General features: G+C 36.0%; 1 protein-coding gene across 13 annotated transcripts in view; it reads right to left on the reverse strand.

Moving 5' to 3' along the window:
• The window catches only part of LOC149562175 (SKP1-like protein 21), a 119390-nt gene that overhangs the window by 24431 nt on the left and 67233 nt on the right, over positions 1 to 27726 (reverse strand). For 5 of the 13 annotated variants that reach the window (XM_089825709.1, XM_089825711.1, XM_089825706.1 and 2 more), the window contains exon 9: positions 9287 to 9443. In XM_089825709.1, the coding sequence (XP_089681835.1) occupies positions 9287 to 9443 (157 nt within the window). Of the gene's footprint in view, positions 1 to 8805; positions 8860 to 9286; positions 9444 to 27726 lie in introns of all 13 variants that reach the window. The other 8 variants (XM_089825716.1, XM_089825712.1, XM_089825717.1 and 5 more) reach the window with 4 other exon arrangements.

The following is a 27726-nucleotide window of genomic DNA, read 5'->3' on the forward strand; positions in this document are numbered from 1 at the left end:
TCAGGAAATTAGCGTTTGCTTCACATCTGCTTTCAGCATCTCTTCACTGCCTGCAACGAACGAAATCTGTGCAAACTTGGCTTCTTTCATTCCTCTCCATGACCATGGCGTCTGAAGAAAACTTGCATTCGCATCCTTTTCTCTCCCTCGACAGTTTGGGCATGATTATATTGTTTTAGAATGTTCAAAGATTATTTAATTTTAGGTTTTCGTTCATAGTTTTAAATTTTTATAATAGTATGTTTAATGTTTTGAAAATATTTAACTTTAGATTTACTTAATAATTATAATTTTTTATTATCGAATATTTTGTTATTGTTATTATTAATTTATTTCTGTTATTAATTATTAATATTATTTTATATTATATAATCATAAATATCATATATTTATAATTAGATATGTTAATGCTTATATTATTTTATATTATTTTATCGATTATTAAAATATATAATAATAAAAATAACATATACTTATTTTTTTTGAAAATTACATTAGGCAAATTTAATGTCGAATTGTTTTGAATTTTTTTGACTTGTCAAACTTCATCCGAATTTCATAGTCGTCGAACTCGGACTCGAACCTTGTGACTTAGTTTAATAGTGAGTGAACAAAACCATTCTGATAATGCTGTAACATCATCAAACTATTTTTCTGTTAGATCTCCATGTTGGTGTTATGGTTAAACCATCCAACAATTACTGAACATATTGCTCTTCCATGCCTAAGAATTGTATCCTGTGCCTACACTCCCCCAAAAACAGAATCACACAACAAAGAGATGATAGGCAAATACTAAGAAGGCAGCAGGAACAGGTAGCCACTGTAAGTCTGCAGCCAAAAAACACTGGGTTTGCAGATGATTTTGAGAAGCAACTTAAATCTGTTGTACAGCATGCTGCTTCATATGTGACTAATACTTCAAGTATTACAGCTGTCAAGGTGGGATGACTTACGGTGTGAACAATTCAAAATTGTTTGTATATCTGCTAGCCTCTCTTTAGCAAATCTTATGGATACCAGACATGAAAGAAGATGTTCATATTCTTCTCTTATGGTCTTCCTGCATATCTACAATACAATAATAAATCCAAAATTCTGTTTTACACAAACACTTCATAGCTGAATCAATGGCAAGCAAGAACCAATAGGAAATATGAAGAATGAATTAAGTAGTTTGGGCAGCGTACATTCAGCAGGTCCATTCTTGGAAGGCGACAAGGACAATATAAACATTACTATTAATTTCCCAAACTGCAGATACTAACAGAAAGGCCAGCGCTCAAAGATAGATTGATTACCTTCACAAATACATCATGGCAAGAAGCCGACGGGTTAAATGGAGTGTGCACACAGCATATACACACAGTAAAAGGGGCTCAGTGGATATGACAAGCATCTACAGACAAATATGTGCAGTCACATATACAGATAAATGACTGTCAAGATCAAGCTCTATTACCAGGTTTACTAAAGAAACATGGGCAGGAATGCAGGGAAAAACAAACCATATATCTGGTCGATAAAGAAGATATCCGATGGAATGAACATAGAAGAAAATCACCGGAAACAAACAGGTGTTACTATGTTGGGAAGATAAGAATATTTGCACAGAACAAGCCATATCCACAGACTCGGGATGTCAATTAGAAGAAATACAATAAACACCTACACATCCAAGAGTCATGGTCACACGTCATAGCAATGATGAGAAAACGACATTCAGAGTAACCAAATAGTCAACGATGCTTAGTTTTTGGAAAGAACAGATATATCAATGATTACATATACATGACAAGCACTAGCAGTTTGTAATGGTGCAGTTCCACCTCTACAACCCGTGACTCCTGTAAGCATGTAACAGGGCCTACTCAAAACACACAAAAACTCCATCATGCACCTTCAACGTCACCATGAGCTAACAATAAGGAACTATGTAGTCATTCTGAGAATTTCTTTAAGGGCCCATTTGGTTGCTGGAATAGGAATGAAAATAAGGAATATGTTTTCTATTTTCTGTTTGGTGCGTCAATTGGAATAGGGAATAGGAATACATATTCCCATTTTTCCTCTAGAATGAGCTTGTGTCCATTCCAAAAAATAGTTGTTATTAGAATTGCCATTCCTATTCCCAATATGCATTCCTATTCTCAATTCCTATACCTAGAACCAAACAGGCCCTAAAGGTAGAGCATATACGTAGAAGGATCTATTTGCCACATCACAGGCTATGGAGACCTGTCAAAAATTGCGAACTTATGAGAAGAGGCAATTGATCAATTTAATCAGGAAATTGAGACATCAACTTAGTAAAGTCAAAAGCACATTATTATTAATGCAAAGATCAGAATTCGACCACACAAATCACATATAGAGGCGGTCAATATCACATTTTGGAGTGCATAATTCAATCACTAATATTCAGCAAAGTTCAAACATTGAAATAATTAAAACACCCCATAAATCATTTGCTAGAAAAGGGTGTGATTAAAAGAAACGATGTCATTAAGTACAAGACATAACTCTTATTTTGAAAGGTTATGTTTCTTTATCTATATAAGTAGAAGGAAAAAGAGATAACAAGAGACATTCGAAAAAGACATTCTAAAGAAGAAATATTTTACATTCATTTGTACGGAGGGATATCTTTGTAATACAAAATTCAAAAATTTTATTTTAATAATAAAATAAAAGGTCTTTTATTTATTTTTATTTAAGGCATGGAGATTTAAGCTGCACTTGATTCGTCCTTCATGATCATTTTTTAATTACAATTTTGATTTGACGAGGTCATCTATGGCATTTTAAACTCGATCATCACAAATAATGTGAAATATTAAATTGTTTCTAAATCTGTCTCCCCGACATTAGGAGTTAAAGTGCAATCTAGACTAGTTTAGAATTGTGTATATATATTTGATCTATCACATCTTGATTATTAAACTGTTTATAGTTTATGTGCATAGAACATTGTAAAGTTGTACGTTATAACCTTCATTGTAGTTGAGTCTATTGCCGAATAAGCTAAAGCACTGGTCTTTTTATCATTGAAGTATTGGATTTATATTTGAAGTCAAAAAATCTATAACTTCCTTCTTACAAACCTCAAATCCAATATTAAAAACCTTATACAAAGCATTCATTTCACACTATCACATAACTCCATATTAATCAAGTTCAAAGACCTTGCCAACTAAATAACTCACCAAAGCTTAAATTTATTATAGAAAAGCCTTGAACCAAACAGTCAACATTTGAGGTGAAGGTCTACCTGCCTAGATGTAACGAAGCCTAAAGTTTAGGGGAATCAAGGTGATTCACATTCGTTGGACAGAATTGATTGGGTAATCCTATCAGAGAAGTGGCAAGCTCTTGGATTTCCAATCTGCGGTTTTGGGAACCAACAGTGCTCTCGCCTAGCTTGAGAGACAATGCTTTCAACATCATTCAGGACACCATGTTCAAGATGATCCTCCTGGATTCCCTGGTCAGACCGACAATGCTTTATGGTTCAATTGTCTGGGGGCCCTCTCTTTTGGAGTCTGATTGGGCATTGCTTGAAAGGGTTCAGACCCTTCTTTTCGAGCATATCATCAAGTGCCACCACGGTACTCCCCATAATATTGTTTTGGCCGAGTTTGCGACACACCCTTTTAGACTTGGTGTTATCAACCTAGCATGGTTACCACATCACCTTCCGTGCTCTATTGATTTGGCTGAGAGGCGATACAAGTAATCTTGCTTAGTCTCTTGCTCCTCTAAAGCAATTGCGAGTGCTGACTCCACTGGTCAAGATTGGTGTTTGTTTGCTCAAGCTTCTTCTTTACTCAGGTCTATGTGGATTGAGATGGATTGTCTTCCCCCATTCCAATACACCTTGGATGCACCCGCTCACCTCCTCCCTTCTTGTCAAGACTCGAATGGGCATGTCAGGATGGACAATTATAGGTAATATATCCATATGACTTGGGTCAAAACCTCTAGGTGTAGGGGAAGGGGGGGTGGGTAGCGGCTCAAGATGGCCTTCTACGCTACGTAGTTTCTTGATGTACGAGATGGGATGATTGTACAACCTTCTTACCTCTCTGAACGTTGGTTGTATGCGCTGCACATCTCCCTAGGGTCTTTCAGAGATGGTTCTTACAGACTTCATTTCCAAACAGATCACCAGATTAGTAGAAATTATAGGATTTGTGGGCTTTGTGACATGGGGGAAGGCCGAGAAAGAGACCCACTTCATTTTTGGGTGTCCTCATTACTATGAGATTAGAGGGAGGTTTTAACGCCTTTTCAGAGATTGTCGATCCCTTTCCTCCTTTAAGTTTCCATCAAAGATGGATGGCCCTTTACCTTCAGCAGACCATGAGACTTCAGGACCACACAACTTGGATCCTTTCTCCTTCAAGCTAGGTCATTGACTAGATTATCACCTCCTTTTTTGTGGTCCCCTAGGTTTGGGTTACCAAGCGATCGCTTGGTCCCCGTACTCCTGCGCAACATACTAGCTCTGTGTGGCCTTGTCAAAGTTACTCTTGGTAGCTACCCTGCACTTCCACCTGTACTTAGCAGTGTCACAAGGTTTCTTCTTGTTCTGGACCATATCCCTCGGTTTTGGGTTTCTTCTCCACAGCATTTTTTCTTTAGACTATTGCGAGTGGCTGCCCCTAGCTTCTCTTTTTTTCTTTGTTGTTTATGCTTTCCCTGGGCACGCTATGGTGTTCCTGTTGTTGGTTGGCCTCTCTTGTTGTGCATTGGCAATCCCTTTGACCCTCTTTGTGGTCTCTTGTTGGACATTAATAAATTTATCTTATCTTATTATATACACGATGGGGTGAAAATCGTTTGGGGAATTAACTGACAGCCAAAAGTATTAGATTTTTTGGAGCTTTTGGGAATTGACAGACTCTAACGACAATGTAGAAAAGTTTGGAAAAAGAAGTGAAACCCGAGGACTCGCATCCCCATCAAATCTTTCAAGTATTCATCCCTGGGACATCCTTGCACTGGGTACTTGGAGTGCCTGAGTACCCCCACCTTCGTTATTTCACAACCACACCGCCAACAAGACAAAAACTTGAATTTCTATTTGATTTTAATTTTTGAATTTATATTGGTTAAGTACTCTGTTACTATGTTGAATGTTCAATGGTTTTTGTTGCAATGTTGCTATGTTCAAGTATTCTAATTTGGTGTGTTGTACTAGAACATCATTTGATAACTAGCATTTCAAGTTCTATACGCATTTTCAATTACAGTCGTGTCTTAAGGTTACTAGAGTTGTGACAGACATAGAGCCCATATCATAGATATTATAACTATTCTTATTATATATATTATTGCAGAAATAGCAGGATTTATAATTGGTAATTCAGGTTTATATAATTAATCTCCTGATTATTCATAATCTATTTAAGTTTCTTATATTCATAGCCTATTCCTTAATCACTCACTATGGCCCCTTATGAAGATAGGTTGGTTTATAAGGAGAGGTGGTTGTAAAGATTCACAAGACAGGTAAGTCCAAGGATGGTTAAGGACGTATATTTCCAATGCCTTGAGCGAAAAGCCCCAAGATAGGTATGAACATACAATCCCAATAACTTAAGGAAGCCTACTTGTAGATGGTGTCCAAGTGCCCTATTCCCCATCAAGGTTGATGGTTAGGAAAGATGGAATTGGGGCTTAACTATAAGATGTATTATGAATAATGCATTTTTTCTTAATTCAATTCCATTTATATGTATATTGACATTTATCAATCATTGGGCATCAGAAGCTTTCTAGTAGAGAATATTACAGAGACCACGTAAATTGCAATTTCCAAGCACAAATTGACCCTAGTCGGGAATTTTAGGGCAAATCATGTTAAGTCTGAATAAGGGACACTACATCATTGTAACATATTGACTCTAAGGCCCATCACATTAAAGAAGGTTAAAATCCACAATCAGATTGAATTACTAAGGCAAAGGGATATTGATTGACTCCTAAACTTGCCAATCTACCTGCAATATGATTGCATTTTATTAGACAATACTTAGAAGAAATATATTGTAAGCTATTCTAGTTCAACTAAATTTTGTTTACCATACAGGTAAAGAGATCAACGCATACAGACAATGAACACGAACAGCAGAATTATATTCGCAATAGTAGATGATTGATGATTTACAATGATCCCAAACGGGATATAAATACTACCTCCGAACCTTCTCGAAGGAGTCCGTCGGCCACAAATATTCTATCCGCTACAAACTATTTACCGACGACGTCGGCTATAGAATACAGAAACACCGCCGGACATCACCCCGTCAGCTACAAAAACACTGCCAGAACCATCCAGTCGGCTACAGAATACAAAAACACCACCGGACATCATTCCGTCGGCCACAGAAACACCGCCGGAACCATCCAATCGGCTGACAAATTTCCTCTCATGTTGATGATATTGTGTTTCTATAGTCCATTAAAAAGAGGTATAATGCTTTAGTTTTACAATAAAACCAAGGTTGCATGGGTACTCGTACCCACACCCCTGGTACTCGTACCCACCGAGTACCCACGTACCCAAGTACCGGGAACACGTATCCCACGTACCGGGTACTTGGTAGAGAGCATCATAGCTAAGGACCTTGATTAAGATTCTGATTTTGGTTTTTTATTTTTGTATTAGCTTGTTGTTTATCAAACTTAATTCAATACCAAATCAGTTTGAGACTTTGATACTCATTAACAATAAACTTTATCACTATTCAAGTCATAAGTTTATCATTTGCAATATGTCATTGTTATATGATTTAGGATCCTCTTGTTCATGTTTAAAGTCTGCCTTCTTTGTTATGCATCTAAGCATTTATCATGTATTATTATTTCAAACATATAGCAAATCTGAAACTGAAAACAATACATTACATTTGCAAACTTTATCACTGTTCTTGTTTTGAAAAACCATTGTCATGACTCATAATTTCAGATTTTTTATAAATATAAAAGTATAATTTTTAAATAAGTTTGACATACCCAAGTACCTCCATCCCCTACTATGAAAAATACTTTAAACATTAAACATTCAGCAATAGCATATATATATATTTCAAATTTCTTGTTTTGAATGCTCAATGTCATGACTCATGACATATATTTTGATTTTTATATTTTCTATAAAATATTAATAATATAGAAAAAATAGTCATACACACGTACCCCGGTCCCCTATTTTGAAAAATATGCGTACCCGTACCCGTTCCCGTACCTGTCCCCGTTCCCGTACCCACATACCCGTGCAACCTTGAATAAAACTGTGTCAAGTTTTTTGCATAAGTATTTCTGACCACACTTTGTTAAACTCAAACTTGTTTTCTTCCAAAAGCATTACAGCTCATCTTCATGGGATGGTGGAAATATCATGTCCTTAATACAAGAGGAAGTTAAGTTGAATGGGAATGGCTTTCAGAATATTTCAAGCATTATTTTAGAAAATGCAATAGGTTTACAGATACATTGGCAGATCTAGAGGTCAGTTGATATACCTTTGCCATCGAGGACTCAATTCTTTTTTAAAACAGGAAGGACATTCCATATCCTTGTCCTAATTTCCAGTTGCCTACAATTTATCAGTATTTTCAATTTTGCACTATGTGGCAATAACATTTTAGGGCACCACGACTATAGTGATTTGCATTTTACATGAAAAATGTTGCAACAACAGTAAGATTTTGGCTGTGTTGCAAGACGATATTTCCTCTCTTATTTTAATATATTTAGCACATTCCAATGCATGGTGGCTTGTATTCTGTTTTGTTCTGCAAGTGGAGTAGATAAACTGTAGGAGAGAATCTTGGTGAGCTATGAGAAATTAGTGCTTATTCAAAACTTCCCACATTTTGGATACGAAGTCTCTGGCCTTTGTAAAGTTTGTGCTTGGTCAGGATAGTTTCTACAGTTTTTGCAATTTTTTTGCTAGATTGGAACCAAGGGCCGAGGGTACTACTACCATCAGTGGTTATCCATTCTCCCATACTATCTCAACGGAAGCATCATTTAGCTTGGAGAGAAGGAAAACTTGCAGAGATGGCAAAGGGTATGGTTGTAGAGGATTACAGTGTGTCAAATGTTGAAGCCTTTTGCATGGATTTAACAATGATTTAGTATACTATGATGGTTGTGTTAAGAAAAAGTAATCTGTATATATCTATTCTGTTCATGCATCCCACCATGGCAAGTGAAAGTGGTGCCTGAGCAAAACAAAAAGACCTTGTAGAGACTGGGATTATGATAATTGATAGGCAGGATGTATACCTGAAATCTCTTTAGTCTTGTAGAGACTGGGATTATGATAATTGATAGGCAGGATGTATACCTGAAATCTCTTTAGTGCCTATGGTTTTTGTTATAGGTTTCTTGCTCTTGGCAGTAGCTTGTAGCCTTTCTATGTACATAGTGATATAGTCATTTTTAACAATGTAATTGTGTTTTCTTGGGCGTGAGCCTGTATAGAACCCACAGCTACTTTATCTAAAAAACAATAAACCACTGCAGCATCTTCACTATTTTAATTTCAGCAGTATAAACCTACAACAAATTGATTATCTTTAAACATTTCTTATATACCATGTTACACAATACATCTTTTATTATTTTTTAAAACCAATTGCTCAAAGTCGAACCATTCGTGACTGATAATTGAAATGAAATCTTGTCTTCCATAAATTGAATCCACATGTGGTTAAATAATGTAACGACACTGCATATGTTTCATTTGTGTTTTTTAGATATAGCATAATATTTTAAAAACATCACCACTACCTTTCATGGCTAAGTAAACCTGAAAACCCCTTGAGAGGATGTTGATTATAGCTGCTGTACACATGATCAACATGCAGCTTATTAATTAGTAAATTACCAATTCTAGAAATATAACAGATAACTTTTCATAACTTCAAAGCATTCTTATGAAAAGAATCTTATGGAATTATCAACCAAATAGTATTGCTTGATTGTATTCCAAGTGTTTACACTTAAACTTCTCAAACTCTGAAAGCTACATATATAAATGTATAAAATATAAAAACAAAAAGAATGATAGAGAATAATAAGCTTGCATGCCCTGAAAGCCTATTCCAAGAAAAGTGTATCTAATAAATATATTATTAAACAAATATGCCCTAATTTGTCAGAAACGTATTTTGTTTTAGAGAAACCTCAGCACGTTGTATTTTTCAAATATTGCACTAAATAAACCAAACAATATGATGAAAAAAAAGTGGATCACATGAGAGAACAATACCTTATTTGCAAATCTCTTTATAGATGAATCACTGCTAAGAGAGCCTGGAAGATTTTTTCTTTGCTCCTGACCTGATGCAAGAATTTCTTGCATTCTTTCTGGCCAGTCTGAGTTTAATCTCCTTGCAAAGTCCGCAACCTCCCTGCAATAGTAAGATCTAAAAATCATATTTTAAAGTACTATATATGTACTTGAACTTGATTTATTCAAAGCTTATTTCTACAAGGTTGTGTGCAATTCGACTCTCATGAGATTGCCATTTCCTTGTTCCGCCAGAGTTCAATAAGAAGAAATTGCTTATTATTTAAGGGACATTGTACCATATGTCAATGTGCTTTATCCCAGAGTCACAAAAGCACATAATTGTCGTTGCTAGAATACACATTCTATGCATACTATTTGTTTCACATACTCAAACAATTAGAATTACTTTCCACAAGCTAATTCAAAAGAATTACACACTCAATTCTCACAGAATCAAAGATATTATTTCCCTAATGGATAGATAAGTAGGTTACCTCTTGATATGTGATAAAAATAAATTATAAAAAATTGTATACTGTTGAAAACAAATCTTCAATGAACAATAATGCATCTCGAATAGCAGATAGAACAGAGGCTTCGTGATCCACTTCTAAAACTGGGCATCAATATACAGATGAATCATTTACTTTATTTATAAGTTGAAAAATCAGATATTAAAATAATGACACCAAGACCACAAATAAAACCAGAGTACACAGTGCACAAACATGTAGAGATTAGAATCTATAGACCTTTATCAGTTTGCCTAAATACATCAAATTTTATGTATCAGACCAACATATACTGTAAGATCACATGGGATATTGAAATGAAAAAATGCAGCTTTTAAGCAGAAACATGAGTGTTTTAAGGGTCTGCAAACTAGTCACGTCATGATTCAAGATTCAATACTCTTGTGAATCTCACTGATTTCTGCAAATCTGATCGATTCCCAACTTGAACTGATTCTCAAGTTCAACACAAACTTCTTCAGCTGCTGTCAAATTCAAGTTAGTTTGTTGAGTTTTATTGACTCGTGAAAATTACATTGTCTATGCGGTTGTTGTAACTTATTACAACAAGTGATAACCAAAAAACCATTGTCTATACATGAGAAAGATATACAACCATTTCCTCGACCCCACATGCTACCTATTATTTGGGGGCATTATGCAATGTGCTGCAGTTAAATCTGATGTGGAAGAAAGACTATCAAAACTTATATACATGAACCACATTTACTTGAGTTGCTGTCACACTAAGTTTAAGTTGATGAGTTTCATTTAGTTGTGATTAGTGAACTGCCTACATGTGATTAGTAAGGAAGTGGCGAACCTGAAAGTAGTTGTAATTTGTAAAGGAGAAAGATACCACACCACTTTGTGGCTCCACATGCAACCAACTATATGTATGTTACAATAAAGGATATTATGGAGCTTGCTTCAAAGAGATTTGAGGGTTAAAAGGAAAAGCATATCAAAACTTATCTGCATCATGCAATGATCCCCATTTGAGGCATGCCTACCCCATTACATGTGTTACCACTACAATTGCATCTCCACAACAATGAGCATTACAAGATATTCAACAATGCATTTGCCAAGTGCATTGTGAGAACATTACAAGAGGCCACTCACAAGAGGTTATCTGATGAAGCTAAGAAGTTATCAAGAAATATGGTTTGTGGAATATCCAGTTTCGTAAATTCACATACATTAGAATTGGGAAGCACATGTTGCCCAAAAAGAGTTATATGGAATCCATCCAACAAACTAGTGGTATTGACACTTAATCACCTATGACTAAATTCAGAAGTACAAGCATTTGGCAAGGGGTCACCTTTCCAATTCGACTCAGAGCCAAAACTTGTCCATCTCTTCTAGCTATGGAGGCAACAGGAGAAAAGACTTGAGTATTATGCATTGGGATCCTATGATGCAAGAAGAAACTTTGATTCAAATAGGCAAATCAAGAGAGCTATTGGGAACAAGTTCGAGCATGTGCAACATTTAGAAGACAATTGGGTAAACACTATCGATGATTTCAAACTAAGGAAGAGGATATTTTCAAGATTGATTGTGGATATGATTAGAGAATAGAAATGGCAACAAGCTCAAGTGCTCGATTATTGAAGGAAGATAGTAATCTCATTAGAAAGGTTTTTGTGACAACAAAGGGCAAAGTGTTAGAACCTATCAATTGGTTGGACGAACATGATATCAACTCGAAAGCTTTGATAATACAGTCACACTCTACCTGAGAATGGTTGAATGGAGAGATGGAAAATTTGAAAAAAGGAGATATTCTACTAACTTGTGAAAAGATGAAAGAAGTGGACGAAATTGAAGATGAACCATTGGAGTAGCCATAAGAACACAACAATAGACAAAAGGATGAAAGTAGTAAGAAAACGGGAGAATGGTGAAAAAGTTTCCCAAACTAAGGGCGTGAAAGGCAAGGAAACACCAAGTCAAGAACCTTCATCCAAAAACAAAAACCAAGTGCTCCTCCATCGAATGAAAGTATCTCAAAAGGTTGTTATAGAATTGGAGACAAGCATAAACAAAGTTCAAGCTAATCTCCCTTAACTCAAGGTATGCAAGGTGATGAAACTGGTCATCCAAATGAGAACCTCAACAAAGATATGAAAAAGCTGAAAACCAAGAGGTGGAGAACCGACGAGATGGTAGCCAAGGAAATGAAAGACAAGATCAAGGGAAACCAAACAATGAGTCGGTAGAATGCATTGCTCCTACATGGTTGAGAGAAATGCTACTAATAGAGGAAGTTGCAAACAAACCACCAATCGAGAATATAGAAAATATCTTCGAAACTATTGGAAAAGGAAAGAAAAAGAGGTCAACCAAGAAGTTCGCAAAGATCACAAAAGATGGTTTAGGTGCACACACTATTAAAAGTGCCATTTCAAGAGGTGATAAAACAAGAGAAGGCATTCTTCCTCAAGATTATAATGCCACGTAGCATGATTTGGGAACAACTACAAAGAAATGAGAGAATGAAGATGCCCACGAAGTCATCCAAAATTTAGACCAAAGATTGAATAACAAAGTTGGAAAGCATAAGCAATACAATGAAGAGGTTAGACAATTGAAATAATATATCAAACTTTGATGGGTCCAATACAGAAAAAAGATCAAAAATTTGCCCCTCTTGCCACGCTTAAAAGAGAAACAATTGATAATTTGGAGGTCATGAAGATGGCAACTCAAGAACAAAAGGCATGGAATGAAGAAGTATTATCCGTCCGAAATTCATGGAGAGTTACAAAATGGTTGTTTCCATACAAACGAGAACCCAAGCTTTGTGCATAATTTGTGAAGAAGTTTTATTCATCAAGGAGAAAACAATCCCACTATTGCAAGCAATGAGGGAAATTCCTAGGCCCGTGCAGGAGAAGGCAAGATGATTAGAGCATATGATTTGATAAATCTCAATGGATGTTATTGTGCATTAGCCTCAAAATAAGACACCCCCGAGAAGGTGAGTATGATTGTCAATGCTTAAAGAAAACAATCCAAGTGATTTAAGATGAAATTCTTGAAGCGGTGAGGATAATATTTCAGTTTGCTGAAAGCAAGGAAGAAAACATGGTTATAGAAAAAATTGAAGAAAAGATAAAGATTATTTATTTCAAGGACGCCAACATCATCAAGAAGAAATAGTTGGTGTTGTATAATTAAAAGCCTTCATGGCCACCTATCAAGACAATAATATTGACTAAAAAAAACTTTTTCCACTGAAAGAACACCAAGTGAGAAATAACAATTCTAAAGTCTAAATCTAATAGGAGAGATAAGACAGAAATTTCTTACAAATCGTTAAGCTATAGCAAACTAGATAAGCACATCAAAAAAATAGATTTGAGCAACTAAACTCACAACACCAGATATGTGTGAGAAAACCCTTTCTGACAAAAAGCCAGACTCAATTTGTATACAGCAACAACAACAACAGATACAATACAATGCCTTGAGCTAATGCTCATCAAGAGTAATACAGCAGAAAAGAATTCTAGAGAGTATCCAACACATAAGCACTCCTTAGAAGATATCAAACCTAACATCAACACATGCATTAAGTAGCTACATATTTATAGAGCACAATGGAAAGAGCCCATGGTTTCCAAAATCATCTCTACTATCAAAGAGGTATGTGGTGTCAAAATGTTAAACCATTTAAACTTCCAATGCAACAAAGCATAACTGAACCATAATGGTCACCATTCAATATGCTACATCTACCTCATACCACTTGCCAATAGTGAGCTCCACCATAAATATAAATCGCTAAATATTAAGAATCCATGTCTCTTCTACCGAACTAGTAACAGCCATAATCATTGCATAGATTCAACATAGCAACTTATGACACTAGCTCCATAACATTAGGACTTCCATAGTGGATAAAATAGCATGTTCGACCCAAAGGTTGAGACAAATTAATCCTAACAGCCACATGTGCAACTAAGTTTGATGTTGCTGAATGGAAAATCCATAATGCGCCAAATGACTTGATGGAAGAGCTTAATGATATTATGTATAGGTTCATTAAGTTTGAAAAAAGAGGAAAAAACAAAGGAAATTATTTTCTAAAATAAGATTTAGTGCAAGCCCATGTGGCATTGAATATTTTTATTAGTTCTTACATAGGTACTTCATTTAGATTAAGCCATTGACTAGTATACTCTTGGTGTAAGATAAAAGTTATTTTCATGATGATGTTATACTATGTGCTTTCAGTTATCTTTATGATGGTGAAATTCATATGTTAAGAAATAATGTTATTCATATTCGTGGATTATTAATTGTACTTACCCCATACTTACATGTGTGTAGTGTGCACATCTATTTTCCATTTTTGATTGACATGTCAAATGTGGTTTGATGGGAGGGATTCGGGATCTACATGATGTATCACTCCCTTCCATTGTCTGTTTAGCTCGATTTATATCGATACATGCTCGTTTTTTATGCATGTTTGCAAGCATCAGGTATCGACTTCCTTGAAATATCATAATGAGCATGCCCTATCACAATATCTTAATGGTAAGAGAACAGAGATAATGTCTAGGTGTAAATCCCAACCTAAGCCTATTATTGTCCTAAGAAGGAGGACAAGTATCTGATTGAGTGCCCATCCGAATTGGTCAAGGTGACGTGAATTCATGAACCTAATCTTGAGCCTTTTTGCTATCGATTTCTACCTAACCCATTTTCTTATTGGTTCACAAATGCCATGCAATTTTTTCATTGGCCCACAAGGTGGTGTTTTGATGTAATTAGGTTAGCATTTAATAATTTTTAGTGGCACTTATGAAAACCATAATTAGGGCTTTGGTAGAATAATTAGGGCCATTTGTTTCAAATTAATCATGACCACCCATTGTTCTTGTAATATCCCACCCACGATATTGGTTACCTAACTTCTCACAATAATTTTCTAGAATATAAACAGATAATGCATGCATAAATTTAGATTTAATACCAATAACTGATCCAGCAAATGCTCATGAAAAAAGCTCATAATTGTTATTGTATTATAAAACAGCAATACAATAACCAGATATTCAAAATCCAACATTAATTACAATTACAAAGTCGGATTGGAAAACTCAGAACGAACTTGTAAGCATAATGGTGAATTATGTCCGAATCCACTCCAAGTTGAACCTAGTTGATGTCCTATCAATCGAGAAGAGCTTGAAGGTTTCCATCCTGGGGATCTTGTGAAAAAAACAATTGATTCCTCCAAGAGAAATCAGAAATCAGATCCAAAAATCAAACATAAACAAGTATTGCCCAAATGAGTCTCTTTCCTTCTTTTAAAGCATTGTGCTATTACTCTTCAATTTCCACTCTTTGTCCCTTGTCTCCTTGCCAAATTGTCTTTATGTAACCCATGTTAATAATATTAAATTGACTTAAATAATTCTACATTAGGTCTTCCATAAGTCAATTTTGAATATAATTTTTGGTTTGGCCTAATTTTTCCTTAATGTCCTTAAAAGGGGATATTACAATCCTATCTCCTTGAGATTGCTTGCCCTTAAGCAATCATAAGCCTACAACCAATACTAGGATCCCATAACCATCTACAATCCTCCCTTTGACTCATATGAGTAACTCTGAAGTTGTGGCATGCTATGTTGTGGAACTCAAAAGAAGAATGCAACACATCTATCAATAAATCCTTGGATCCCATGTCAACCTAAGAAAACTTGTTGCACCTGCCTACTGCGTTACTCTGATTACAACTACTCCAAGCCCAAAACTGTGTAGCAACTCGTCATAAACCCCCAAAGGTAAAGCACTCATCCTATCAACTCTTGGGCCCCAAACTAGTCTATCCATCTGATCTTGGGAATAGAAATGCATCCTCCTACAATCTTTTTCTAGAAATCACCCCATCATTGTAATCATGAAACCAAGTCATAACATTAATGTAAATATCTAGGTACCAAATCCTACAGTAAACCTTGTCCTCATTATGTGAATTGGCAAGATCTTACTCAATCCATTTAAAAATTGGATTATCAAAAAACATATCAACATCATTTAAATAAACAATTGTCAACCAACTGAATTTTTTCCATCTCATCTTGACATTTGAACAGTTTCAACAAATTCTTGGGGCAGCTATCCAAATCACAAGTCTATTGATTACTATCAAGTTCCTTAATCACTTCTGCAATAAAGTTTGCCTTCCTATGATCTCTTGTTCCCTAGATTGTTTGGTGACAACAATCTAATTTTTTGCTTCATGAAGAGTGTAATGTCCCTTTTTTTGGGGGGGATATTAGAAATATTAAGAAGGAACGTGTTTACAATATTAAATTTGACAATGTGAGCTGGAAATTTAATATTAAAGGCCAAATTAATATTCCTAGTGGTCACAAGAGGACAAGGAGAGATAAGACAAAAAACCCAGAAAGGATGTCAAAGGGTCATCATTGCGAGAATAAAAGGACAAGAGACCCCTTCCTTTTGATATGCCTGATTTTATTATTCAGTTCAGTTTTCTCTCTTGTGAGAGTTTCAAAAAGCTTCAGCTTTCAACTAGTTGGAGGACGTAGCCCCTCGTACTAGCAAACCGTGGACACAAACCCATTGTCCAAGGAGACATTAATTCAGGTGTTTCATGTGCGCTTATAGGTTTTTATTCTAGTATTCCAATCTAACTGTCAATCTGTATTAAGGATTGGATTCGTAGTGCTAGTTATTGTATTGCTGTTGTAAAATGCAATGAAGTATTGTAAGGAGTTATAAAAGTTTATTGAATTTTATCTTATTGTTTTGTAACGCATTATTATATGCTCGAATCTTGAATGTTATTTTGGAAATAACGGATTATTGTCTGTGGAGAAGCTTTTGGTTTTATCCTTTGTCTCGTATTACATTTGTTTATATTTGAGTTTGGATATTATATTCAAGAAGAGACTGGATAAATGGCGGTTGGTATTTCTACTGTTTACGATTATGTTGGAAACTATCTGCAATGTTTATTTCTGAGTATATTGTTGAAAGGAAAATTTAGTTAACATCCGGTTAGGGATATTACATTGGTATCAGAGCCACGGGCCCTATCATCTTGTGAGTTAACCAAGACGAAATCAACGAATATATATCATTTATGTGAAATCCTAACGATTCCTTAATGTGACTAGATTTGTTCCTGAGGATGAAACCCCTCATGGAAAAAAGAGAAGTCTAGACGCCAACCTAGCCTCTTACCATTTTCACTTCAAAATGATAGCTCCAGATTGATGCATTGAAGGTTTACAAACTGTGCGAGTTCAGCAATTACAATAACCGTTAATATTGGCAAATACTTCAAATTCTAGTATGTATAAACCCAGTAGTGTATTCTGGTACTTCTGGCAGTAGAAATAACAAATGATACAATCAAACTTTAAGGAAGTAGCCAGTGTAACGATATAGATACATCTTCTAGTTTTGAGCGGTTCATTTAACAACTGAGCCTTGTCTAATACCCATCGTTTGCCACTAGAAGTCACGAGGAATCAATTAAGGGAGAGTTAGTGATTATAACAGAATGTTGGTAGACAGTCACTGTGCGAACAGTGCATAGTAAGAAAGGTAACCGCAGCCAAGGAGGGAATAGCAGAGCAACACGGGAGCATCTCCAGATAAGATCATTTTTAAAGCCGTCGTTACTATATATATATATATATAGAGCAAACATCATGGAGGCAAGTATGTAGGATGGCGTCAAACTGCATTCTGTATCGGGTTACTCAATCGTACTATACCAAAGACGGAGTAGCAGCATTGGCTTGACATTCAAACGGGAGTTTGAGAACACTCACAAACTTCCAATTAGACCACGACCACATTCCTGCTGGCAGTATTGATACTTCCTCAGATTAATACCAAACTACGTTTCTAGCAAAACGAGTATTTCATTATCACGATGCTCACTTATTGTATTTCATGTTTGATTTCTTAAACTTCCAAATGGACTTCTCGTAAATAGCATTTGTTTCGGAGGAGGGAGTTTCGTTCACTTGAAAAAACAAGCAGCAAGAATAAGCATTTAATCCCATCAATTGATCTGTCTACTTTAAATGGATCTTTAGTCGAAAAGATAAAATCCTTACAACTCCTAGAAAACCAAAGCAATACATTGATTTATTTCTCGCGCTCGTAGCCAATCACAAAGGCCCGAAGTTTTCGGCAAAGAAAAGTGCATGCCCAAAAAATAAAAGTCGTCAATCAATATTGAGGAAGTAGACGAGCGTCTTGTGAGTTACTTTCCGGCTGTGGTTTCTACATCCGTCATTACCACCGCATTTGTGGTGACTAGATTATTACTTATTCACCGTTTCTGAGGGCATAGAAGAAGAGCTGAGGAACGGTCGGCTTTGGAGCCACACGGGAGTCATGCATTCACTTTTGCCTATGCGAGAAAGATCCGCAAGATACAAAATACGTTAAAATCAAGCCAGCGTATGAGTCAAGGGAGCCATGTAAAACAAAAAATTTATGAAGACTAAAATGAAACAACTACGTGACCAATTAGCAGAGTAACGGATACGTTACACCTGGGAATCAGAGTTATTGGTCTGACTTAACATGTATTATGTGTGGTTATGGTAAATAAAGAAAGAGGCGCACAGAGTTTGAAAGCCACGATAGTGATTAACAAAGCCATGTCTTAACCACTGGCCTTGGGTTTTGTATCTATGGATGGGGAAATTGCTTATAGAAAACTATATAAGTTAATACAATAGAATTGCAGCAGGATATTGCAGGGACTTTGGCCACAGAAGAAGTGGATGATTTGGCGAGTATAACAAAACTACGGTCAGCTCTTGAGTTTGTGGAGCATAAATGAAGAAAGTTATTGCAACAAGTTCGAACAGATATTGTATTATTAACCAAAAACAAGGGGGGTCACTTGTACGTAACCCTTCAACTACAACATTGGAGTCAATACCAACTGGAGCGAATGTGCGAATCCGAAATCTGCCTTGAAGGAAGAATGTCACTAGGGATCTACAAGCATATTTCAAAGGGTACCCAAGCCTTCCGCATATAAACCCTATTGAGTCTGGAAACAAGAAGACAAGAGATCCTATTTGCGAAGGCTTAGCTTTCCTAACATTTAAGAATGAGGATGTGGCTAACAGATTCATAACACAATTTATTGGAGAAAGTATTGTCTTTGGAAAAATTGAGAAGAAAAGAAGTTGTTGCCTGGCAATCCCGAGTGATCTTAGAAATTCAAGCCTAAACTTCTACAATAGTACATACTCTGCCTTTGCTAAGAATCCGAGAGAAGTACTAAATATATTGAAGGTTTATTAGACTCTGCTATTTTTATACATTAGCAAAGGAAAACCATGCGAAATTCTCCATGAAGTTTGCAAATGAACAGATCAACGGGACAAATGAGGTAAACAATTCGGAAATGTTTTTAGTAGCATTGTCCAAAATGATGGCCTAGATCCTTCAAATACAAGGCCTTCTTTGAAATATCTAAAAATGGATTCACCCCCCGGTTCACTGAATGATGATGTACTTAGGGCGGATGATGCTATGGAGTTTTATGACCACAATGGAATAACTGAGACCAGCATTGCAAATTTTCAGAATGATTCACAAAAGGATTGCATGCTTAACCAAGATTTAAATGAAGGCATACAACATTCTGACAACTGCCCAAAATTTTCAGATGATTTCATGGATTCAAATGGTGAAAGATCATTGGAGAATGTAGAAAACATCTTGTCTAGTAGTCGAAAGATAGGAAAGGTTGATGTTTATGATTACAGAGGAATGAAGTTGGAACTACCTCAGCAAGGATCAAAGAATAATGTAGAGTCATGAGAAATTCCTAATCAAGTTAAAGAGAATTGTGATGGGCATGCAAACAGCTTTTACCGGCAAACTAAGGATCCTCTACCTTATTCAAAAATTGTATCAAGAAAGAGCCTTTATGATGTAGGCAATACAACTGAAAGACTCTTAAGTGAAACTTTTATCGAGGACCATGAACAGAAACAAGGTTTAAAGAAAATGCTACATCTTAAGACAAATCTAGAAAAGAAACCAGCTTCCTTAAAATTGGGGAATATTTGGGAAAAGAATGAAGATGCTTCATCAGTCATTTCAAGCGTTCAGCCAATTGAAAATCAGAAATGGTATATCAAAACCGAGGTACTTGTTATGTATTGTGAGTACAAAAAACTTCCCCCGAAGATTCAAAAGGAATTAACCTTCAGTGATTTCATTTAGTTTCATCCAAAACTCCAAAACAAGACCAATTTGGCAAAAATGAAGTACCTTGAATTGGTTCGTGATCTCCTTGCAAAAGACCAGTGCAAAACTATGTATGAGGAATTTTTAGCAGACCAAAATCAACTAGTAGGGGATCTTAAAAAACAAGAGTAGTCAACCCATATTGATTTACAACCTTCTAATGATCACGCAGAAGAAGTGATACAAGGTGCAAGTTTCTACGTTGGTGATTGGGAGATTAGCTTTGACATGAAGGTTGATGAGATCAGTTGCACACGAGATAATAGTAGGTTGGGGTCTCTCTGTGATGAACCATATATTTCCTATGCCCATGACAGGTCCAAGATGATGCTACACGACAATGAGGTGTATCAACATGATCATGAAATGCATGCATTTAGAAACCAGCTGAAGGTGAACAAAGAAATGGTTGTGGCATCTTCGATACGTTATGACAGCATTCACAAGTTGGTTGAGGATCTCTACAGGAAGGTTCAAAAGGAAGTGGAAGAAGAATGGCTTGTTTCTGATTTGCAAGTGGTCAAAACAGCCCTTGAAACTATGAAATCAGAATATTTGTTTTTGCTTTCCAGCAGGGATAACATTCTTAAAGTTGCGGAAACGCATTTTGATCAGATGAATAAAGAGAAAAATGAGATTAAGGAGCTTAATAGAGAGCTTAAGGAAACACAGGAGGCATTGAATGAAGCTTGAATTTCTCTTTAGGAATCAAAAAATCAGATTATGATCACGAAACACTCTCGGGCACATGAGAATAGAATGAGGTAGGAGTTCTTCCAAGAAGTCATTGACGAACTTAAGAGCATCTAGCAGATGTATGACTTGGATAGCTGCCCCAAACGGTTAAGTAGCAAAAATTCAAAACACTTTCAGCTTGTTGACAACCCTTTGTTTGAAGTTGTTGCTGATTGGACGTCCGACAATCCTCTTTTTGTGTTAAATGAGGAATCATCTCTTGTTTGCCATGAAAAGGAAGAGTTTGATTTCAGACTTTCAGATCCTAGCTCAGATCCTAGTAGTGAATCCGGATCTCAACATGGGAATGATGAATCAACTTATGTTGCTTATCATTTGATCAGCCCCAACATATTTTCCAATTTCACCCCATTCAAGAGTTGGGTAAATTTTCTTCATCAGCCTCTAAACAGTTCTCGGTGGAGTATTTATGTGAGGCTTGTGGTTAGATTCTCAGCATCTTTTAGATTCATGGCACCTATGCGCTTGGGAATTCTCCAAGTTTATGCCGACAACATGAATTTTGATGTCCATGGGATGGTGGTCTCAACTTTTGAGCAACTCATTTCTTACATCATCCACTTAGGTCAAGTCTTCACATTCTACTAGATTATACATGGACCCTGGATATATTTCTATCTCATCATAGCAGCGAGGCAGCGTAACAGAGTTTGGGATCCAAGTGTTGGCAGATTGTATTTATGGTCAGACGAGATTTTTATTGTGGTCCTATTCAGTTTGAGGTTGAATGCGGTGATGATCAGTGTTGATCAATTTACAGGCACAACATTTCTTGTAGAGTAATATGGGATCCAAGGATTCGATTGATAGGTGGTTTCCAGAGTGGTACCGTGCTTCACCAGTTTGGTCGGGTTTGTTGTTAGTTTAGGCTACTGGGTTAACTACAAATTTGTATGGGATCCTGGTACATACTGCTTGAGGGCAAGCAATCTGAAGGAGGGGAGTATTGTAATGTCCCTTTTTTTGGGGAGGGGCATTAGAAATATTAAGAAGAAACGTGTTTACAATATTAAATTTGACTATGTGAGCTAGAAATTTAATATTAAACGTCAAATTAATATTCCTAGTGGTCACAAGAGGACAAAGAGATATAAGACAAAAAACCCGCAAAGAAAGTCAAAGGGTCATTGTTGCAAGAATAAAAGGAGAAGAGACCCCTTTCGTTTAATATGCTTGATTTTATTATTCAGTTCAGTTTTCTCTCTTGTAAGAGTTTCGGAAAGCTTCAGCTTTCAACTAGTTGGAAGACATAGCCCCTCATACTGGCAGACAGGGGACGCAAACCCATTGTTCGAGGAGACATCAGTTCATGTGTTTCACGTGAGCTTACAAGTTTTTATTCTAGTATTCCAATCTGACTGTCAATCTGTATTAAGGATTGGATTCATAGTGCTGGTTATTGTATTGCTGTTGTAAAATGCAATAACGTATTGTAAGGAGTTATAAGAGTTTTTTGGTTTTTATCTTATTGGTTTGTAACGCATTATTATATGCTCGAATCTTGAATGTTATTTTGGAAATAACGGATTATTATCTGTGGAGAAGCTTCTTGTTTTATTGATTCTCTCATATTACATTTGTTTATATTTGAGTCTAGATATTATATTCAAGAAGAGACTGGATAAATGCCAGTTGGTATTTCTACTGTTTATGATTATGCTGGAAACTCTCTGCAGTGTTTTATTTCTGAGTATATTGTTGAAAGGAAAATTTAGTTAAAATCCGGTTAGGGATATTACAAAGAGCAACCCGTGTATTATTTAATGCCTTCTGAGTAACATTAAGCTCCAAACTGATCTTGTTAATCTCATCCTTCTTTCCCCTCAATTGTTTAGCATATGTTTCAGCAACCTTTAAGATGTCATCCCTACCTATAAGGCTACCTTGACCTTTGTAGATCAGCTCATGTAAGAATCCCTTCCCATTCCCATTTACCTATTTTCCATTTATGCCCTCTTGTAAAGATCCTCAATTGTCCTGTGAGTGTCGTCATAGCATACTAAGGTTGCAACAATCATATCTTCAGTAACTTTCATCTGCCTTTGTGAAGCATGTTTCTCATTATTGTCATTGTGAACACCATCCTTGAATGCCATCTTTGTTTGGTCCTCTAAATCACTATCATGTACAAGTGAGTTGCTGATATAAGAAACACATAATTCATCATCTATCTCAAACTCCTTTTTTGATTGATTTGCATGCCAAGGTAAGGGTGTTGCTATGTCATTAAACAGCTTCTCATGACATAAAGTTTTATAAACTTCTTTAGAAACATCCAACATGCTCTCACATCAAGTATGATGATCCTTGCTAGTAGGTTTGTCAATTTCAATCTCTAAATCACCAATATAGAGTTTTGCATATCCCACACCTTAGACAAAAGTTGAACTCCTGTCATCACCACTAATAATTTTATTTTGTGGGGGCAAAAAGCTCAAATTCGTATCATCTCCATTGCTGGTCTGCTTATCTTTTGTTGCCTTGTCTTCATCATAATCATCACAAACATGATTTGGTGTCCAAGTTTGTTGGCATGTAAAATAACTATACTCCCTTCCAACCTATAAATCCATTGATACTAATTCATTTGCAGACATGTGCTCCTTAAACATTTCAATTTTATGCTAAATCAATCTTTTTGGGAACTAGTAAACAATAGGTGATACCTCATGCTCCTTCCTCCAAATGGGCAACACATCTGATTGCAGTTGTTTGCATATGTCATCATTTTCATCAAGGATTAAGGATATCACAGTATGCATGCAAGCCTTCACATCATCTGAATGATGCTCCTGATTTCAGCTAAGAAGCATTGAAACATGTGGAGAATTAGATCATTACATTCAAGGTCAATCATAATGGTAAATGATCTGACTTTTGACATAATTTCAAAATATTAACCGTCTTTAGTATAGGCAGGACTTACGTCATCATGTAACCCATGTAAGCTCTTCACGATCAGCTGCAAAACCTTCCTCAACATGTCATCATTATAGGTTCGTATAATCTGTGTAATCTCACTGAGACATGAAGCCACTACAAGCCTAATATCTCTATGTGGATGTTTCATGAACATTTGTTGGCCAAAGCAATCATCGAGGGCTGCAAGGCCCAGTTCAAAAGCCTACAATCTAATTGATCAACTTCAGATAGATATGAATCTAATTCTTTCAATTTAGAAAGAGCACCATCTAGGGATGGACTACAATTGTAAGCCAATCACATACAGCCAATTGCCCGCTTCCCTTTCTTTCTACAAGTCTCAAAGCTGATCACCATTGAATGTATTATTGAATTCTTTGAGAGGAGGCTACTTTTCATCTTTTCCATTGTTTCCGATTTATCACTGGAGGAATCCTTGTTTGAACTACATTTATGGTTTGCTCTTTGAGACATTTTATCAAATAGATTGCTACTGGGTTTTAGATGCACAATTTTAAATTTGCCAAAACATTACCATATTTGTTTTCCATTTGGATTTCCCCCAATTTGATCCACACTTTTGCTAAAAGATGCTGCCCCAGTTCACAGTTGCATTTCAGGTTTACTTCTGGCTATCCAATATGACAGTTATCACTGCTTTTACGATTGGACTATTATTGTATTGCTGAATGTTATAATGCAATAACATTTTGAGTAATTTCTATGAGCATTTACTCCTTAATACTGCTGATCTTCATAGCATTATTTATCTGTTTATATTTTGAAAATTATTGTGGAAAACAATTGGGGAGAATATCCAACTGGGATATTACAGCAGTATCAGAGCTGGTTTACTTGCCAGCCTATGAGGGTTTATTCAAAATCACAATTACATAAAGGTTTTATTAAAGGCAGATTTAAGAATATTGCAGAAGTATTTTTTGGAGAGAAATTTTTCATGTACTATTAGCAGCATATTGAGTCCAATATGACATTTTGTATTTGCTTGTGGTATTGTTAATTCTGGTGCAAGAGACAAAAACAAATTCTGTTATCGCTGTTGAATACACTTCTGGATATAGTCTGAAAGGGAAATAAATATTTATACCATGCTTGGCATTAAAAGGGTGCCTGACTTATAATGTGATTATTTGATGTTGAAGACTATAAAGAATTTAATTTTGAGTGCAAGCTGGACAATCATGTAGAGACAAAATATATGTATTGGTATGTATTGCTTGCCGTATAGAATTTTGGACAGGAAATTACAAAGCCTTGCGCTAGTCCTCCATATTCAAATTGGCAAGGGACTTTTGGGGCCATTCCTAAGTTATTAAGTCCAACAGATTATTAACAGGAGTATGGTTTGCAGGCACGATAATAATAATATGGGCAGAAATTTTATTTGAAAATCTGTGTTGAAGATTATACTCCAGAACTACTTTTGGTATGGTCTTAAGTCTTTAATAGAATTACGTAGCAAACTATGGAATTCTAATAAAATTCAAAACTGTGGGGAGAAATATTCATTAGCGTAACATTGGAATTTATTAAGTGTGGAGTGGAATATTAGAGAAGTTATTTCCTTTTTGTGGGAAGAATATAATTCAGAGTTTCTGTCTTAAAGTCGCAGGCGTTATGCAGAAGTTGAGCCTTTTCATCACTGAGCAAGGCAATGAACAGTCTTGCAGCATGAAGTTGATTTGAAGAACTTGTTGTTGAGTATTTGCACAAATAATTATTTCATCAGGCTTGTGATATTCTTATCACAGTTGAACCATCCAATCTTGTAACAGGGTCATCAGTTTCTATGCCACCAGATTTGGTTTAGTATGTGAAAGCAACGAATTGTGGAGGTGTTAAATGCATTCTGTTACCTTTTCGAATGACCAGGATTTTAGAAATTTTGGTAACCGTAATGGCATTGTTACTTGCCACTGTGTCAAGGAATCTATTGGACAAGACATTGGTGTTGGGAGTTAATGAAAAATTAATGTCATATAATTCATAGGCAAGTCTGGGCACTAACAAGAGTATCAAGACCATTCTGTTAGTTATCACAAAGCACCAAAGACCAACCGCAAAATCCTGGTATCACATTGGCATTGTGAGAAGCTGTAAAGTTCCCATAGCCAAAAACTGGAGTAAAGATTAAATTATTGTCAATGGAAGTTCGAAGACAGCCATATTATTTGCTCAAAGGCGCTCCATTAATCAGTTTTTACAGAGAACTTCTTCCAGGCAATGAGTTTGCCATTATAAAAACAAAAACCATTGCCATGGGCCGTTATTGTGAAAAACAGATGTTTCCATTACTTATACAGGACTTTCCATTACAAATATCAAAATGCTGTCTGGGCAGAACATTTGAAGACTCTTTGAGCACGTCATTTCTGTAAGGAGATTCGTTGTGGAAGATTTTATTTTATGTCGAGCCTATAACTCGTGACCTTCAACGCTCTCTGCGACAACATTTCTGACAACTGGTGTATATATATATATATGCTCTGGATTCTGCATTTCCTATCTACTGTAGAAACTGTTGAAAGTGTTCATGAGTCATATGTGGTCATGGCGATTGGATTATGAAGCATATGAACAGACTCACTACTACCATCATGAAGGATACAAGAGCTTTGTTATTTAATCTACAAGTGTGGCATGCAGTCATTGCGAGGGATAATTCTTTGAAAAATAAAGAAAAATTATAGGAGATATTGTGAACGCTAGTGTTGTCACAAGGTGGAGTCGCTTAGCTTTGTCGGGAATGACAAAGATTGAATTTTTGACAGAGAATCATTGCTCTCATTTGGCAAGCACCTTAGAAAATTTGCAGAGTTTGAGGATCTTTAACAGGTTACAAAGTGTTGGATGCATAGTGCCAAGGAAGTTGAATGTGGGCTACTGTCAGAGGTAGTTCAGTTGATGTCAGAATGCATCTGTAAGCAATTTCAACTACCTTTGAAATTTTGTTTCAAGATTGTGGCCATATTATCAATGAAATATTTGACAGAAAACCAAGGCCAAGTACTGAACATTTATATTGTGTTGTGGATGAAGAATTTAGAAAACTAGTACAGAACTTACATCCTAACTGTTTGACGAAGTTACAAGAGGATAAACATTATAATTTGGAGCATAATGGGGGTAGTCATTTTAGAGATATTAGTTGGTCAAGTGTCAATCAGAATTTCCCAAACATGTTTAGGCAACTACCAAAATTCATTGACAAGGACGAGGAACAAATTCTTGAAAGAAAACTCTATAGTATAGAAAGGAAACTTGCATGTTTGCCTCAATCAAAGTATGAATTACTTTGCAATTTAGGAGCAACCGAGAGCTATTTATCCACACTAGAACAGTCAGGTTCTAAAGGTAAGCAAGTGAACATCCTTCTTGCAATGATTCCCCTGGTTAAGCCAATGTTGTTGAGGCATCCCAATAGAGAGGTAAGGCTTGCAGTTACGCAATGTATTGTTCATGTCATGAGGATAACAGCACCATACAATCCATACAGCTGGGAAGTGATGAAAGAGGTATTCCAATTGATTTTAGAAAGTTTCAAAGGAATGAGTGATATCCATAATCCATCATTTGGTAAGGTAGTCCAAATTTTAGAATAAGTTGCAAAACTTTGTGCTTGTGTGATTATGTTGGATCACAGTTGTGAAAATTTAATTTATGATACATTCCATCAGTTCTCAATTGCTATTAAAAGAGCCCACAAAAGATATGTTTTATCCTTTATGCAGTACATTACATCCTTGTTCATCGAAGAGAGTGATGATGATTCACAGAACTTCTTATCCACCATAATGACTGATTTGAAACAAACACAAGCTACTTCTTCGGATGCTTGTAGTTTGATTACCAATGTCATCAAACAATGTGAGCAAAAACTGAAACCTTTCTTAATATGGGACAAAATTGAGGAAG

This window comes from Cupressus sempervirens, chromosome 4 (assembly GCF_028749045.1).
Source record: "Cupressus sempervirens isolate cs-2001-9-10 chromosome 4, ASM2874904v1, whole genome shotgun sequence".
Classification (NCBI taxonomy): domain Eukaryota; kingdom Viridiplantae; phylum Streptophyta; class Pinopsida; order Cupressales; family Cupressaceae; genus Cupressus; species Cupressus sempervirens.